At 31.5% G+C, this 17,952-nt stretch overlaps 2 protein-coding genes and 1 long non-coding RNA gene across 4 annotated transcripts; 1 reads left to right on the top strand and 2 right to left on the bottom strand.

Annotated features, from left to right (window-relative positions):
- Positions 1–404: 404 nt before the first annotated feature.
- LOC109181238 lies at positions 405–5,059 on the bottom strand. The gene is made up of 7 exons (XM_019330991.1): positions 4,981–5,059; positions 4,534–4,912; positions 3,450–4,375; positions 2,600–3,361; positions 2,144–2,422; positions 1,102–2,065; positions 405–969 (listed from the first exon to the last, which is right to left on the bottom strand). The coding sequence occupies exons 1-7, from the start codon at positions 5,057–5,059 to the stop codon at positions 405–407; spliced, it is 3,954 nt and encodes a 1,317-aa protein (XP_019186536.1).
- Positions 5,060–6,926: 1,867 nt separating this feature from the next.
- On the top strand, positions 6,927–12,975 carry LOC109181384. Of its 2 annotated transcripts, none has more exons than XR_002054184.1 (3): positions 6,927–7,246; positions 10,061–10,305; positions 11,330–12,975. It is a non-coding gene; the product is annotated as an uncharacterized LOC109181384 (long non-coding RNA). The 2 variants fall into 2 exon arrangements; XR_002054185.1 differs by having other exon boundaries at positions 10,068–10,305.
- On the bottom strand, positions 8,876–10,054 carry LOC109181383. Its single transcript, XM_019331133.1, has 2 exons — positions 9,720–10,054; positions 8,876–9,647 (listed from the first exon to the last, which is right to left on the bottom strand). Exons 1-2 carry the CDS (start codon positions 9,918–9,920, stop codon positions 9,465–9,467), a joined length of 384 nt encoding a protein of 127 aa, XP_019186678.1. The 5' UTR covers positions 9,921–10,054; the 3' UTR covers positions 8,876–9,464.
- Positions 12,976–17,952: the final 4,977 nt, after the last annotated feature.

Raw genomic sequence — 17,952 nt, forward strand, 5'->3', positions numbered from 1 at the left:
GTGGGGCCTTAAGTCAGAATACATCAATAGTCATCATAATAAATTAATAATCTTGTTATTTAAAGTTGCGACATTTCCTCAATTATTAACTTTTTTGCAAATTTTCCTCAATTATTTGTGCTAGTGAGTTGTGTAGCTTTTCGCACGATATTCTCTGCTAGTAGCTCAAATAATTGATTTATAAGTTATACGAATTGTTAAGTTATTTTAGCAAGTCGTTTTTAAAGGAAAATACTATTCTTACTCTTAAACTAGTATTGCACCCGTGCGATGCACGGCCATGATATTATAATGTAATATATAAAAGCTTGGTATATTGTATATATATATATAGTACAAATAAAGTTGTAGACATAATAAAAAGACAAAATATATTATATTGGCGTTCCATAAGCATAAAAAAATTACACATTATTAAAGATTTCTTTGTAAACTACATTTTGAGTTTTGTTTAAAAGGCCTCTAGATTCCCCACAAATTAACACCTTAAGACCGTCAGGATTACTCACCCTAGAAACTGCTACATATAACTGGCCATGGTTGAAAACTGGTTTTTTGAGTAACAAACCAACCTGTGAAAGCGTTTGACCTTGACTTTTGTTGATTGTCATTGCATATGACAACATAACTGGAAACTGCTTTCTTTGAAACTTAAATGGAAGTCTTGGGTCTGAAGGAGTCAAAGATAGCCTTGGTATCAACACATTTGTACCTGCGTTGTTGCCACATAGGATTTGTGCCTCAATAACATGATTTCCCAGTTGTGTGACTACTAACCTTGTACCATTGCAAAGTCCCAGTGAGTGATCTATATTTCTCAGCAGCATAATTGGAGTACCAACTTTCAAAGTTAAACAATGGTTGGGGACTCCTGAGCATCTCAAACTATTTAAAAATTCTGTTGTGTGTACCTCAGATTGCATATCAACATTTGCCTCTGACTTGCAAAGAGAATCACAACTCAAATATGTTATTGATGAGGCTTGATTCAGACCGTTCATGTATTCATTCACTTCGTCTACAACATCTAATGTTGGAGCCAGAATAGCTCTACTCTCGAGTTGTCTTGCATCCATGTTTCCAGAACGGTAATCTGGAAATGTGCTGTTAACAATTTGTCTAATGGGATCGCCCTCATTTTCCAATACAAAGGATGAAGGAATCATTATATTGCAATCAACACCATTGTCTTCCCCAACATTTCCATCACCTACATCTGCAATCCACTTGGCAAAACAACCTAACTTCTCAACCTCCTCTTCATCACTAATACTTCGCAATCTTAAATTCTTCGTTAAACGAAGAACTTCACAATTATTCCACAAGTAAGAAGAATTAATACTGGCTTGTACTATATCTTGTCTAGTACCTTTTGGAATAACTGGAAGAATTTGTCTAAAGTCTCCCCCCAAAACAACTGTTTTACCTCCAAAGGTCATCGTTGAGCTCCTAGGATTTGTGAAACGCATTAAATCTCTCATTGTCCTGTCTAATGCTTCAAAACAATGTTTGTGCATCATCGGTGCTTCATCCCAAATAATAAGTTTGGCTTTGATGATCAATTCAGCCAGTGCACTTCCCTGCTTAATGTTGCAAGTGGAATCTTCATTAACAGAAATTGGTATAGCAAATCTAGAGTGTGCAGTCCGTCCACCAGGCAGAAGTAATGAAGCTATACCGCTTGACGCAACATTTAATACAACTTCACCTTTGGACCTTAGAGCTGCTGAAAGTGTCTTCCACAAAAAGGTTTTGCCTGTACCACCATAACCATACACAAAGTACATGCCACCCATCTCTGACTGGACGTCTGCAACCACCTTATTATAGATGAGTAACTGTTCCTCAGTTAGTTTCTGAACCAAAGAATCATGTTCATGCCTTAGAGCTTCCCGATCATATGACATTTCCTCGAACAACAACCTATTTCCCTGAAACAAATCACCGTTTTGATCTGGCATTGGCATCGGTGGATAGTCTGCTAGAGATTTGTTCCAAGCATTCAACAACTTCTCCATTTCAAACAATGCATAATTCTTTTTTTGAGAATCATTGAGAATTAGATCTAAAAATAAAAACAAAATTGTAAGATATTATAGACAAAAAATGGATACGTACATATGAGATAATAATTAATTATTACCTGAAGTTGAGATGTTTCTTCTACACGTAAATTCAGCATCATCTGATAAGTAATGCCAGACCACCTCCCACACATCTTCTGGCTTTGACATTGCATTCGATGTCAATAGTGTAACAAACAATTTTCTTAAGGAATGTGCCGAAGACCAAACTGCTGCCTCACTGATTGCATCGACATACTCTTTATCATCTTCAATTAAACCACGTGCATAACATGCATCTCTAAATGAATTATATTGTACGCCATCCACTTTTTTAATATCATCAAATGACGTTGGTCCTCGAACAATGTTAAGTAAACACCTCAAATAAAAGATTTCACCACTATTTGGGGGCACATAAAAGATTCGACCAATTGCCCAATTCCTCTGCCTTGGATGCCATTCCCTTTTATCTTTTTTCCAAACAAATTTAGTGGGCATCTGTGAATATGTCAACTGCCGCGCCTCTGCATAACTTTTATTCGCCTCTAGCCATGCAGTGAACATGCTTTGTGCTACCGTTGGCCGATTTACAACATCATCCACCAAATCATCATCGTGAAATATTACTGAATGCTCATTTGGAAGATGGAAACTCAAACGCTCAACAGATGGATTCCTAAATTGTATGTCAAATGCAAATATCCTCCAAGCAGCCTCACAGGGCGAAATATATCTACAGTCATAGTACATCTTGATTTCATCTATAACCTTTCCCGTAGATTCTTCCACCGCACTATTGTAAAATTCAGCTGTGACCCTGTCATTACCCTTGTTGACGTACTTGAATAAGTACTTTATTGATCTAGATTGGTTGCACCACTCGACATTAATATGAGCTTTGTACTTCATCAGCAAATGTCTATTGTGTGGAACTACATATCTACTATCAAGGGCAATTCCATTTTTCCTTATTGTACGACCATTATCTCTACGGCGATATATCGGATATCCATCAAAATCCACTGTAGAGCTTTCAACAAATTTTTTGGGGTAGAATTTAGAGCACTTACCATTGACCATGCAAGGTGAATTCTTCCTCGCTGCACCACATGGACCATGCATCATAAATTCTTCCACAGCTTTGTAATATTCTGGATCGCACAATTCACTTGGGATCTCAGCAGATATTATCATATCAATGTCTTTTGCAGTAGGATAAGAGTTGCTCTTTGCCAAGAATATCAAAATGTGAGCATGTGGCAATCCCCTTTTTTGAAATTCAATTGTGTAAATTACTGCAGATTGAAACATAGAAAACTTATAATTCAAATATGCTTAATATGGTTAACAAACAAAATTTTGTAATTAAATAGAACAAAGTACCTGCATCAACAACTCCAAAAATGTTTTCTTTCTGGATCTCTTTTATCAGTGCGTTTAATTTCATTTTAAACACACGGCAAATAATATCTGGTCTATCTTCAGATTTGAGATTCCTTGGTTGTAAAAACCTTTCAATCTCAGGCCACTTGGGATTACATGTGAATGTAATAAATAGACTTGGATAACCAATCCATCTACAAATTGCCATTGCATCTTGATAATTCTGCACCATATATCTTGCTCCTCCTGTAAAACTCGATGGCAAAATGATACGCTTTCCTTGGGCTGTAGGATCTACTTCACCACGTGTTAACGCATCTGTCAAACATTTATATGATTCACATCGCAGTGACTTTTGATGAGTCCTAATATAAACCAAGCGTCCGGATTCTATCATGGTATAAGCATCTACCAAATATTGCTGAAACAACCTTCTAGAATAAAGCAATGTTGACATTTCGTTGAACCTATCTTGCAAACGGAATGAAAAATACTCCCTGGGACTAAGTTTACTTCTTGCATTCGAACTCTGACCTGCAGCATTGTTAAACTGTATGTCTTCTCTGTAACCGTCTTCACCATAAGGAAAGAGTAATGGGTATTGCAATGGTAGATAGGATGGATGTAATTCAGTTATTCTCTGAAAATGACCAGCTTTAGATTCCACCAAAATATCTCTTTCCCCCATGTTTGGATCTAAATCACCAACAATCAGAGCAGCCACTTCTCCAACCTGTGGCAAGTTATATGTCCTTGCATCTTTGTTCCTCCTTCCGATGAGTTTTATTTTAATATCTCTTCTAGGATTACTTTCCATCTCCATTTTTGCCATGCGAAAACTCTTGACCAAAACATTATTCTCATCTAATGCATCCTTAATGTCTTTAACAATTTCACAATGCAATGTAGTCGTAGAATCATCATCCCTGTTTACAAAAAACAAAATCAATAAATTTAGTTGAATTGATGCAAATACATGCTCATGATCATTTAAAGTAATGTATGTCTGATCGTAACTTACCCAAGTGCACTTAGACGATTGTTGATCTCATTCTCAGTATCATAAATATACAATTGAGCAAACTTTGGACGATCTCCAGGTACTGGTAGCAAGCTGCCCATTAAGTGAAAATTTTGACCATGTAGTCTAAAGACTGGTGGTGCACAACCATTGTTAATTGCTCTGTCAATTTTGCCACCCATGGAAGTAAAGCAAAACATATTGTTAAAGGACCGAATATTTTTCAAGAAATGTGAACTCTTTTGATCTTGGTTAAAGAACAATTGCACTATTGCAGGAGGTGGACAATATGTAGGTGCCAACTTGATCTTTCCATGACTGCAACATAGTGAATATTTTGGATTCCGAACACCGGCTGATTTATTAACGCGCTCCTCTAACCAAAACATAGCTCCACAATGCTGACAGGAATACATTTGATCACCAACATCACCGTAATAATCTATAGACCAAAAGTAAGTGTTAGTATGAAACTCAAATATTTTATCTAATTAATAGTATATTACCCACCAGTACGAATTGTCAACTTTGAGGTAGTATCATGGACCGCGTTATCAAAATCTGCAATCAATCGACGTTGCATTTCCATATTTTGCGACAACCCGCATTGATCCACAACGCATGACTGTGGTGTACTAACTAAAAGATGCAAATAAATACGAATATTCAATTATTCAATTATCAAAATGTAACTGATTGTATTCCAATTATAATAAAGAATTGAATTGTTTTATATAATTTACCATTTGTCAAATTTGCTAAAGGCCTTCGAATTTCTTTGTCTTCCAGCCGTGTAACTTCCACGACGGTTGATCGCGATGTACTTGGTTCAATATAATTTTGGCAAACTATTATGAAAAATAAAAACAACAAAGCTATTAGAATAACTTATATTAGAGAGATATAATATAAAATATTTAATATACTATACACAGTTAACCAAGACCATGAATGCATTTTAAAAGTGTATAACTTTGACTTGAAAAGAAATGATTGTTGGTAAGAATTACTAACGGAAAGTCAACCAAAAATAAAAAGTTAAAAAAGTACAAAAAAGATTATATCGTTTTAGAATTAGAATTGCTCATACCATTGCTAGAGTTGAGATTTTGCGGTGGAAGCCCATTACGATGTCCCTGAATTACACGCTTCTTATTTTGAGTTGCTGAATTAATGCATGTAAGTTGAGATCTAAAGCTTGTAGACTGTACTGGGATTGAATAGTCTACAAAAAGATTGTAATAATTTAAAGAACCAATAAGTTGAATCTAAAAAAAAAAAATACAAACTACCATAAAAACGATATAAATTTGGTCGATGTTAATAAAAATTGATATATGTGAAAACAATTACACAAACACAAAAATTCGAGAGAAATCATTTTACCAGGCAACACGGGCGTTGTGGGTGTGTTCAATGTTACATTTTCCGGCGAATCATTTTCTGTAAAAAAAAAATACAGAAATTGTAACCAATTAAACAATTTATAATAATATAATTATTTATACGCCACTTATTGAAACAAAAGTATATGAATGTATGTATTACTTTAAACAAATATAACAAAAATATAAACCATATTTATAATTATAAAACAATTTAAATATTAATATAAAAAATTAAATACATGTTCAATTTTACATACTATTAATGTCACTAAGTTATACTTTTAATTTACATTTTTTCAAGATCATTCATTTATTTAAAAAGAGAATCTATACTGACAGTAATAAATAATATTAATAGAGTATATAATAAATAATATTAAATAAAATAAACCGAGTATATAATAAATCCTACTAACACTAATAATAACAAATCCTACTATATAATATAATCCTACTATATAATAATAACAATATAACAATAGTCTAAATATATACCCATTTACTAAACCCTCTACCCAGCCCATAACTCCCTACGGCCCACCCATCAAAACCCACCCCAGCCGACCGACTCCCCAAACATACTCTCCCTCATCCCCTCTCATCCTCGCTCTGTGGTCTCCGATCCTCCATCCGTCTTCTTCGCGTTTTGGTTTCGATTGCCTAATCGCGACGACCGGATATGGAAATCGAAGCCATGAGGGACCTTAAGCTCACTAAATCCCCATTTTCAAAGCTCTATACACGAAAAGCTTTGATCGTGTAAGTTTTATCGGACTAATCGAAACCCTAAACCGAGATATTGTTCGCCAAATTAGTTCCGATATCCTTGCTAGTTTTGTTGATTACTTCTAGCTTGTTATTCGAAACCCAGAAAACATATGAAAAAAGCCAAAAATTGAAACCCTAAAGCGGTAGAAATTCCGTCGAAGGAGTTCTTATGTTTATGGAAATCTAAGCCTAAACTGGGTTTAATTCTGTCAGAAGCAACGGCGTCCTCACATGCCAAAGAGAAGGAAAAAACAGCATTTCTTAAGATAAGTACATTTTGCCGATTTTTTTTTTTTTGTTCTTAATATATTATTTGTCTATATGAGTATAAATATCACGTTATCATTTGCATAAACATTATGATAGTTCTTAGTTTATAATCAAATACTGTTACAACGTTTCTTAACTGCAAGATTTCGAAATCATTCTATTAATTTCATTATTATTATTATGCTAATACTAATTTTTACCATTGAACTAAATAAACTGTTCTCTAATTGTGATTAAACAGGTTGTACTTATAGATCTAATTATATAAGCAAGATGGAGTAGCATGCAGATTCTAAATCTCCCACCAAAAGCAATGATGTAATACAAATAAGAGTATGAAAGTAATACAGGTTTGAAATTTTATTTAAAGTACCTTGGTTAGATAGTGTGTTCTTCCTTTTTGCGCCGATGATTATTGATGAAGTTAATTTCCGCATTGTTTTAGACTGAGTATGTTTGGATAGTGTGTTTGTGTAAGTGGTGATTTTAGGTGAATGTTAAATTTGTCCAGTGATCTCATCAATTTGAATCTGAGAATGTCTAATTTCAAAGTATAATTACAAAGCATTGGGATTTGGTTAAAACTAATGATTACTGTAATTGGGAAGTATAAAAGCCATAGTCCATCAGTTATTCAATTTTACATTTGTATATGTCTATTTTGTGGATTTCAAAATTGATTACAACTGCCATCTAATTGACTACATTTGTAAATCTGTTTGTTTTTATTTATATGTTAGGATTTTGGCTTTATCGCAAATGAACTATGTTATTCAATTTTTTTTTTTATTGTAGTTCAATTCTAACATGATTTTTTGAGAAACTGGCAAATGATGATATTACTTTCTGATGCCACTTATGAAATTACTTAAGATGTTGTAGAATTTGTAGTTTAATATTAGTGATTTGGAATGAGGACTGAATCAGAAGAGATGAAAGAAAGATTGAAGAAGACCAGGGAAGTCATGATTGTACCTGTTTTTGTAATACTGTCCGATTGCCGTTTACTGGAAATTTCCATTTTCAAATGTAATATTATATATTTTGAAACATATGTGAATGAATTTGAAAATACTTGAGATTGAACAGTGTGTTCTATTATTTTCTTTAATCTTTTCTTTAAAAGCCAAACATTCTAGGTTATAGTTTTTGTAAGCATCTAAGGAGTGAGTACAGAATGATATATTAACAGCATATGTTTCAAATTATCTAGCTTTAAAGTACAGGAAAAGGACCGAAATAAATAGTGAGTATAGTGAATTGATTCAAAAAAAAAATCATTAGTTGGTGTGTAAAGCTGTAAAAGACAGATTTGTAATGGTAAAGTGAATAACATTACAAAAAAATTTAAAAGAAATGTCTACAACTTTTTTTTGTTTAATACCACAGCCTTAGCCTTCTTCAACATACTACTGGGTGATAATTGATCAAAAATACATCACATTGTAGAACCGGGTTCAATTTGTTGATGTGTCTAATCAGTTGTAAACTTTTTAAATGTTTCCAGACATGGACTGCTGGAATCTTAAACAGATTCAGTATCCTATGCTGAAAAAAAAGCCATTACAAAATAAAGGTGTTGAAAATAAAGACTTTGTCCTTTTCAAAAAGAGGTAGCTGCTTAAATTTTTTTCAGTTGGAATTATTGTGGGAGAAGTAAAGAAATCTGTGATTCTTGGAAGAAATTCCAGGAAGCCTAGCCTTAGGAGCAGCCAGCTAGCTAGTAGAGTTATAGCTTTCTCTCTAGGAAATGGGGCATTGGGGAAAAATTAATCTGTACTTTCAAAATTGTTGTTTTTGTTTCTTTGTAAACTTGTTATATACAGTTACAATCTTGATTTGACTACAAATGTAAAGGACTTCATTTAGTTGCCAGCTCCAAACACAAAAAAAATGATTTACTTCTTCTTGTAGCAAAGTATTTTATAGTTTAATAATTAATATGTATTAAAATACGTATATGCAATTGTTTTATTTGTGAGTACATTTGATTAGTGTCTAAGTTTCAAAAAATATAAAGATCAAAATGACCAAATGTAGTGGCAAACTGTTTATAATTTGTAGCATTATTCACAACCGAAAGCCTTTGAATAATTATAAGATATAATATGTTATTTCTACTAACAGTCTGTGATGTACAAAGTGATAGTTGAGGTAATACAATTGTCAACAAAGTACATTACTGTATGGATCTAGCATATTTAATTACTATATCTAAATCTCATGCTAATCTGATGGATAGACAACTGAAAGATGATTTGTGGACTGCTTGATCTTGTACTTTTGCATGAAATCTGCTTGACATCTGTGTTTTCTTACCTGCAAAATGTTAGGCAATACACAAATAACAATAACAAAGAGCAGCTAAACTATTTTTAAAACATAAAATTTAAAGCAAATGATTAGGTTCTAAAATGATCCAAAACATATAATATGTACTTCACAGTACATATTATCAAAATAGGTTTAGAAAATACATCAAATCCATACAACTAAACCACTATGCAGTGAAAATTGTCCATCATTAAACCCTTAAAACAGAGAGTTAGCAATTAAGGTCTTTCACTTTCAATTCTTCTCCAGTTTGACGACAACAGGCTTTGATTTCTTAACATCTTTAGTTGAGGAGAATTGATCAATCAGGTTTCTTTTAGTTTCTGCTACTTCCAGTGCTTGATTATTTTCAGCAGTCCTTTGCTTCTTAGTTTGAGTCACATTTGGGCTACTGGCCTCATCTCCAGATTCAGATTCCTGTTTAAGAAATAAGTATACTTAAGTCAATGTTGTTTTGGTTCAATGTAAGACCATTAGTTTAGTGCTTACTTCAGACTGTCCATCTTGGTCATCTTCATCAAGCATGATGGATAGGTGGTCCTGATCATCAACCAAAGATGGACAGTAATGGTGAACTAATTCGGCATCATAGGTTATCCCGACAACTGGTATAGGCATGGCTCGGTTCTTGAAATGATCGGCTTTAGCAGAAACCTTAAAAACCATTGCTTTGTTACGAACCTCTTCCATACCAGTTGGTAGTGGAGAGCCATCCTGGAAAAATGTTTTTAAATAACCAAGAGTTAAGTAGCAAATATATGTATAGATTATATATATATAAATTTCAATTTGATTGCAAATTTATTTACCATTGAGTATTTGGTCCGGAGATCGTAGGCAGTCTTCCCAGCTATTTCACAGCCCTCCTTGTCCCATAAGAGGAATGGAGCATCAGTTGTCTTGTCACCTACCCTAACAACCAGCTTGTATCTTAAGGTACCCTCTTGCCACTTTGCACGACATGTTTGACATTGCAGACTTCCATCCTCCATGTTCAGCTTCTTAAAGCAGCCATCCGATCTACAGGAATGGTAATACCAATTCCTGGTACTCTCAACGGACACAATCCTTGCAGGTACCCAATAGTATCCTTCCTGTTAGATTAAAAATTTTAGTTAATGGTTAAGTTATGATTTAAACTAAAGAGTAGATCTAAAATTAGGTAAAATAGTACCTCTGCTCTTTCATAAAGATCCTTGATAGTGGTAACTACCATTGGAGACTTAGAATTTTCTGCACTATTGACATAAGACATCACAGACAAACTCTGTATGCTTCTTGGTGGGCTGTGAGCAACCTTCAAACTGAATAAAAGTAGAGATTTACAATTTAGTAAGAATTTATTTAAGATAGGTGATTAGTGAAAGAAATGAAGTTGCATTACCTATCTTTGAACTCCTTAAATTCCTTGCAATCATGATTGAACCATATTTGTGTAGCATTGTAGGAACTGGAAAGTCTGACTTCATCTACAAAATGGGAAAAGGGTAACTTAAAATCAGAACAAAGAATAAAAGTATATATGAAAAAAAAAATATACTGCACTTACTGTCCAATTGTTTTGCTCGACAAAGTTGCAGCAAAATAATCAAAGGACCTTCAACATGGTTCTTGAAATAATCGATGACAGTATCCACATGGTGATCCCACACTGTACACTTAATACGACATCCCCTAAAATTGAGATAAATTAAGCTGTAATCAGATACAATTATTACTCAAAATCAGAAAACCTTACTCTTATGTGTATTATTTGTTTTATTATGCATTTTATAGAGTATGTGTTTGAATTGAGTAATGAAAAATGTTTTTTAAGCTAAGATGTTTTTTTAATTTTTTTTTTTTTACTTTGATAAATAAGTGAAGTATGATTAGTAATTGTTTTTGTACAGAAATCACAGTTGGGCCAAAAAAATAAAAAGGTTGAATTGCTAATATGGAAAACAGCAGATTGGATTATCAAGAACATACTTTGACCTGTGAAAAATCAAGAAAATCAGATAAGTTTTTTATATACTAAAGTCTATTAATTTTTTTTTTTTGTTCAGTAATTATGAATGTTTTAATTAAATACTATGTGTTTTACTTGATTAATACAGTGAAACAAAGCTAAAAGAGCACTGTAACTAAGCCAAACATTCAAAGATGGGCTTGTAATGAAGAACCGAAGATTGGAGCATAGCAGAATCAAGCTAAGTTTTATACTGTATGTCTATTATTGAAATCTTTTTAAGTATTTATTATTGGTTTAATTAAATCCTAATTTTTTTTAGTTGATTACTACAGTGGAGAAAATCTAAAAGAGGACTGGAACTAAGCCTAAAATTCAAAGATGGCTTATCATGAAGAACAGAAGATTGAAACATTAGAGTTAAAGATAAGTTGTATACTCTATGTCTACTTTTTTTTTTTCAGTATTTATGAATGTTCTCCTTAAGGCCTATTAAATTAAAATAGAGCATGTTAAATCCTACTATATATAACAGAAAAGCAGTACTGTAACTATTGAAATATTATTAGGATTATTAGAATCTCAGTATGTTTAAATAGGGAATTAAGGATTGACTACTATACTTCCAACTGAAAAAGTAGGTAATAAGTAGAAAGGAAACTTACTGGCCATCTTCAATAAGAAAATCGAGAAGTTTGGAAGGAAAACCAGCTATGGTGAGTTGTTTAGGACTGTAGAACTCCACAACTATTCCAATGACATCTATAATGAAAATAAGGCCATTAAAAAAGAATAAATTAGAAAAATAAAACATAGTAAATATAAGATAGAGAAAAGAAATAATAGAAAATATATAAATCATACCAATCAAATGCTTGTCAGACACACTACCAGACATTAAGTCCGAAAAAGACTTAATCCGAAACATGAGGTTGGGAAATCCCTTTCGCCTATGTCTCTCCACATGAGTTTCATGAGTGAATCTAATCATGTATGTGTGATCAGTGGTTTTGTACTGATAGTAGTGTGAGATTACTGCAAAATCCTTTATAGCATAAACCTTGCCTTCTTTCAACAGTTTAGAAAACTGATCGACACAATCTTTTGGAATATTCCCATGAACATATGTGCCCTAAAAAGACAGAAATAATTGTTTGGTTTAACATTTTTGTAATTAAGATTTTCAGTTGTACTGGAAAAAAATAGATTACCTCACTGTCATGAAACAAACATTCTTGGCTTTTGATTGCTTCTGAATTTCTCCCTTCTGGTACATTATAGGTTCGAACCAGTCTTAATCTTATTGCCTTTTTGTATGTAGATATCCTCAGGTCTTTACCTAGAATGTAGAGTGGAGCCATTGGCAGATTTTCAGAAACAGCAAATTTGAAAGAAAAGTGAATCAAACGTAGCTTCAAAATGAGAATGGTGGTAGAGAATGAAGATGTCGTACCAAGTTTTTATAGAGCCAAGTTTTGAAGGCTGAGATCAAACCACCTTTACGCACGTTTGCAGATGCATTATGATGATATCTGGGAAGAAGAAACAACACATATGGAAAGCTGCAAAAAATTTGAATTCATATATATATTTATGGATAGCCGTAGCTTATATATGTAATATATCTCTAATATGTATGTATTCGATGAAGATTTTTACATATAACCATATGCTTTGTTAGTAGCATTTAAGTCATCGACGGCTGAACAGATTCCAAGTGAATTGGGACTCCAAAAGGGGTTCTAAATATAGCTTTAGTTTTCAATTCCAATACAAACACAATTATTTGTTGCAGTTAGTATTTATTATTTATATGTATAATAAAATTGATTCGAAAAAATAGGCAACAAATTAGCCATAAAGAAAACGGCAGCGTTTTCACTGGGCGGGAATTTGCAGCAATTTGATTGGCCAAGATCTTATGGCTTTATTATATAGTAGGATTTTATGGAGTACTTTACTTTTACTTTTTTTGAATGTTACTAGCTCTATTACATTGTAGTATCTGTTCATATACTTTCTCAACCTACTGAAACACAAAGAGCCAATAACGCCTCCACTGAGGCTTGAACTCACAACCTTCCAAATGGAAGTCCAACCCGGGTACCATTAGACCACATAGTCCTGGTTCTTTTACTTTTACTTATTTTCATAAAATTTTAATATTAATATCTTTTATTGAGACTCACAAAATGAAGATAACTATTTATTAATTATCACATTGGGAGAAAAAAGTGAGGAAGAACCCGAATTGAGTCGGGCCATTCCGATTCCAGGCCAGTCAATTTTCGGACGACATTCGTGTCCGCAGGCGAGCTCGGGCTTGAATCAAGCCTTTTGAGCTCTTCTAGTTGGATTTTGATTTGCACCACCTCCGTTTGAGCGTACAATATATCAATCTCTTCGTCTCACTACGAAGAACCCGAATTTACTTTGACCCGACTCAAATCGGAAGTGGACCCCACGATAATTGTACCACAAAATAGCTACTTAATATGTCATTTTAAACTATTTTTTCCAATATATGAAAGTGAGATTATTTTTTTAAGTGATAGAGTATTGTACAAGGTAGAGAAAATAATGAAGAAATTTCAAATTTAAAAATGTGGAAGTATGACCACTTTTAAAAGTGAGGGAGTATTGTAGAAATAAAGATGGCCTAATTTTTTTTTTTTTTTTTCAAATCAAACAAGAAATTTTTCTGCAATTGTAATAATGTCTCTCATACTAATTTTTCTCTCCGCCATCTTACAAAAATATGACAAAACCTTGAAAAAAAGTGAGAAAAACTCATTTTAGAGATGCTCTTATTGCAACCAACATGATTGTTGATAAATTTGAGGTTTTTTTTTTTCTTTTTCTTTTTTTCAAAAAATTGTGCCACGCAAGAGAGGAACAAGTAAACAAAAAAAAAAAAAAAAGAAGGCACAAATATGTGTCTTGAACTTGACCCTCTTATTTCAAAAGCTAGTGCAGCTGTCGAAGAAGATTACAAATATTGAACTAATGCTTTGTTTCATAAACTTAACAATTGAGAGGAAATATTTTATCTTATTTTAAAGAAACATTTTATTAACACTGTTCATAAGATGTCAAAAATAACAGATCATAAATAATTAATTTTTATGGTATGCTAATTGCCCAGTGTTTAATTTTAGCAACTCGTTTTTTTTTTGGTTGTTGGAGACTTGGAGCCTGCCTACCCTTCACATGCATCTTTTCTGCATTCTGATTAGGCACAATGAATGCTCTCTCAAAAATAACAGATCATAAATAATTAATTTTTATGGTATGCTAATTGCCCAGTGCTTATAAGCTGCGCAAAGCATTAATTTTTCAGTGACATATATAGTATCTTAAATTGTAGGCCAAGTCTTTTCCAACACATTTGGAAACAAGGATAGCTAGCATTAGAGCATCTCCGATCCGGTTAATTAAATTTTTGGAAAAACATTTTCAAAGAAGATATTTGATGAGAATAATTTTGTAGAGAAAATTAATTAATATGCTTGGTGTTATCCTAAAAACATAATAATTAAATTACTAAAAAGTAAGTAAGATATTTTATTACTTTAAACTTTCTTATTAATTTTTTTTAGAAATATCTAATGTATCATTGTTATATACTAACATTAAAAAGAAAACAAAAACATATCAAATAATTGAGAGTTTAAAAAATTATTTGTAAATTATGCAATAAGAATATTCAAAATTTGAAAGAGCAAGTATGTAAAAAAAAAAAAAAGTGTTGAGAGAAACAATTTTATTTGATAAATATTGTTGTTATTTTTCTTAAGGCCGTAAGGGCAGGAGAGATAAACTTATGATATTTATAAGAGATTTTTAACATGATGTCGAAAAGTAGAGACTAAATTTGATTTTTAACATGACGCCGAAAAGTAGAGACTAAATTTCAGTTGAGTGACGGAATAGTGTCAAAATGAATTATTGACGAATTCGAAGATCAAATTTGTTCAAATTGAAAAGTAAAGGCTAAATTGACAATTACAAAATAATTGAAGGATCAAAATAGTAATTTTCTCATAAAATAATTTCAGCCATCCAAATGAGATGATTAGACAAACAAAATTGAAAATCGATCTAGGAAAAATAATGTAACTTTTTTTGTAATTTTTACGAACTTTGGATATATGCACGAGATAATGTTTAGTAGCATATCGACTAATAACTAGTATGTTTGTCTAAAAAATATTGTATAGTTTAATTCTTATAACATAATGTATTAAAAAACGTAATGAAAAGATGGATATAAATGAATGGTATAACATTCTTTCACACTTATTAATTTTTAGATTAGATTAGTATTTCACTAAAATGTATTATTTTTAATGAAAAATTGCTTTTTTCTTTAAAGCATTGCATGTTTACTCAAAATATTACATTTTAATTGAAAATTTTTAATGTTTTTCTTTTTTGATTACTATAGACTTTATTACAAAGTAGTATTTGTTCAATATATTTTCTTTATCTATTGTAGTTCAAAGAGTCAATACCCCACCATCAAGTTTGAACTGTAAGTAGGGAATAGAAAATAGAGTGGAAAGTGATAGTGTGGAGTAATTAAGGAGTATTATCTCTAATTATTTTGGCGTTGAGTGGTAGTTAAGGCGATTTTAAAATTTTAGCTTAGATGTCAGAAGAATTATTGCAGTCGTCAGAAGACATTATTGAAGGAAGACATTAATCTCCGACTCCAACAACCAAAACATTACTGCAGAAATAAAGCAACAAAATACATACACCCAACCATCAAATTAAATTAACTAATGTAAGTACAGCAGCTGCATAGGTAGACAGGTAGTGAAAACTAGTGGTTATTATATAGAAAAACTTTAACGCATTGTTAAAAAATTTACTAAAAATGACTTAGTTTCGGTTTGAGTTGCGTCAATAAGTAACAAACTCAATTTTTTTTTTTTTTTTTTTTTTTTGCCTTAGCAACTAGTTCAATTATTTCCTCAATTACAGTTTCTAATTGATTTTCTTCAATATCTTTTTTTTTTTTTTAAATTTGCTCTTTTAGTTTGTCAAGTACGGAGTATTAATTGTTCTTGGAAGTTGGAACTATATTCTAAGATGAATCTTGGTAGGGAAGAAGTTTTTTTTTTTTTTTTTTTTTTTTTTTTTTTTTTTTTTTTTTTAAATAATTTTAATAAATAAAACAAGTAAAATATTTTTATAATTAAGATTGACACGTAAAATAAAACATCAACTTTAAACTGCCAACTTAGACGGAAAATTAACTAGATAACTGTTTTGATTGCACGATTTTTGCTTGTTCGTTAGGGGATTATACTTTAGTTCAATGATTTAATTGTATTTTCGTGACATTTTAATGATTTATTTGATCTTCATATTACATGTTTATGAAAGTGTATTGTATTTTCTATGAAAAAAATTACCTTTTTTTAATTATTTGAAGCTTTTTTTTTTTTTTTAAATGATAGTTGAAGCTATTAGTCTTTCACTAAAACATATTATTTTTGATGAAAAATTACATTTTTACTTTAAAAAATTACTTTTTCTTTCAAAAGCATTACTGTATTCAAAATATTAATTTTAACTGAAAATGTATTTTTTTCATTTTAATGTGAAAATATTACATTTTCACTTAAATGTAATAATTTTTTATTATAAAGTATTGTATTTTTTCACTTAAAAATATTACTTTTTTTACTGAAGAATAGAGTTAATATCAGATCCCTTGACTAATACATAGCTTCGACATGTGTGTTGAACTTGACCCTGTTATTTCAAAAGCTAGTGCAGCTGTCGAAGAAGATTACAAGTATTGAACTATTTTGAACTAATGCTTTGCTTCATAAACTTAACAATTAAGAGGAAATATTTTATATTACTTTAAAGAAACATTTTATTAACACTGTTCATAAGATGTCAATTTTTTAAACAGATCATAAATAATTAATTTTTATGGTATGCGAATTGCACAGTTAGAGATGCTCTGCAACTCTGTTTTTTTTTTTTTTTTTGTTCGTTGTAGTTGATTGGTTGTTGGAGACTTGGAGCCAGCCTACCCTTCATGACTAGGCACAATCAATGCTCTCTGAAATGTGTATATAGTAATTAAGTGTTTGGTTGGTTGTTATGCTGCTATAGCCCGTAAGCTGCGCAAAGCATTAATTTTTCAGTGGCATAGATAGTATCATCAATTCAAGGCCAACTCTTCTTCAACACGTTTGGAAACAAGGATATATAGCTAGTCTTAGAGCATCTCCAATTAATTAAACTTTTGGAAAAAAGATTTTCAAACAAGATATTTGATGAGAATAATTTCGTAGGAAAAATTAATTAATATGTTTAATGTTATCTTAGAAACGTAAGAATTAAATTATTAAAAAACTAGTTAAGATATTGATTTGTTTAAATTTTTCTAGTTATGAAATTCTTTTAAAATATTTAATGTACCATTGTTATTATATACTAATATTTTTTAAAGACAAAATGTTAAATTTTAATACGTAAACAAACTATTTTAAATTTTTTAAAAATGTCCTTCTTAGTCTTTTTACAATTATCAGCTTATCAAAATGTTAATTTTACCAAACACTTTCAATCATAATAGCTTTTTAGTTTTCAGCTCCTTAACTTACAGTTTTTCAGCTTTCAGCTCCTTTTTAACTTCCAGCTCCTAGCTTATAGTTTTTCAGCTAGGTTTACCAAACATAGCCTAAAAGTATATTATTTTGTATGATTACATCCCGTACACAAATAATGTAGTTTAATATATTA

Source organism: Ipomoea nil, unplaced genomic scaffold, assembly GCF_001879475.1.
Source record: "Ipomoea nil cultivar Tokyo-kokei standard unplaced genomic scaffold, Asagao_1.1 scaffold1043, whole genome shotgun sequence".
NCBI classification, from domain to species: Eukaryota; Viridiplantae; Streptophyta; class Magnoliopsida; order Solanales; family Convolvulaceae; genus Ipomoea; species Ipomoea nil.

Bases quoted from the DNA above. Each gene is read 5' to 3' on its own strand.
- LOC109181238 (XM_019330991.1), bottom strand. From the start codon at position 5,059: ATGGAAATGCAACGTCGATTGATTGCAGATTTTGATAACGCGGTCCAT. The intron at 4,913-4,980 runs GTGGGTAATATA...TTTGGTCTATAG, and splicing joins AAAGTTGACAATTCGTACTG to ATTATTACGGTGATGTTGGT. The intron at 3,362-3,449 runs GTACTTTGTTCT...TTCAATCTGCAG, and splicing joins TTTTGGAGTTGTTGATGCAG to TAATTTACACAATTGAATTT.
- LOC109181383 (XM_019331133.1), bottom strand. From the start codon at position 9,920: ATGGAAGAGGTTCGTAACAAAGCAATGGTTTTTAAGGTTTCTGCTAAA. The intron at 9,648-9,719 runs GTAAGCACTAAA...TTTCTTAAACAG, and splicing joins ACCAAGATGGACAGTCTGAA to GAATCTGAATCTGGAGATGA.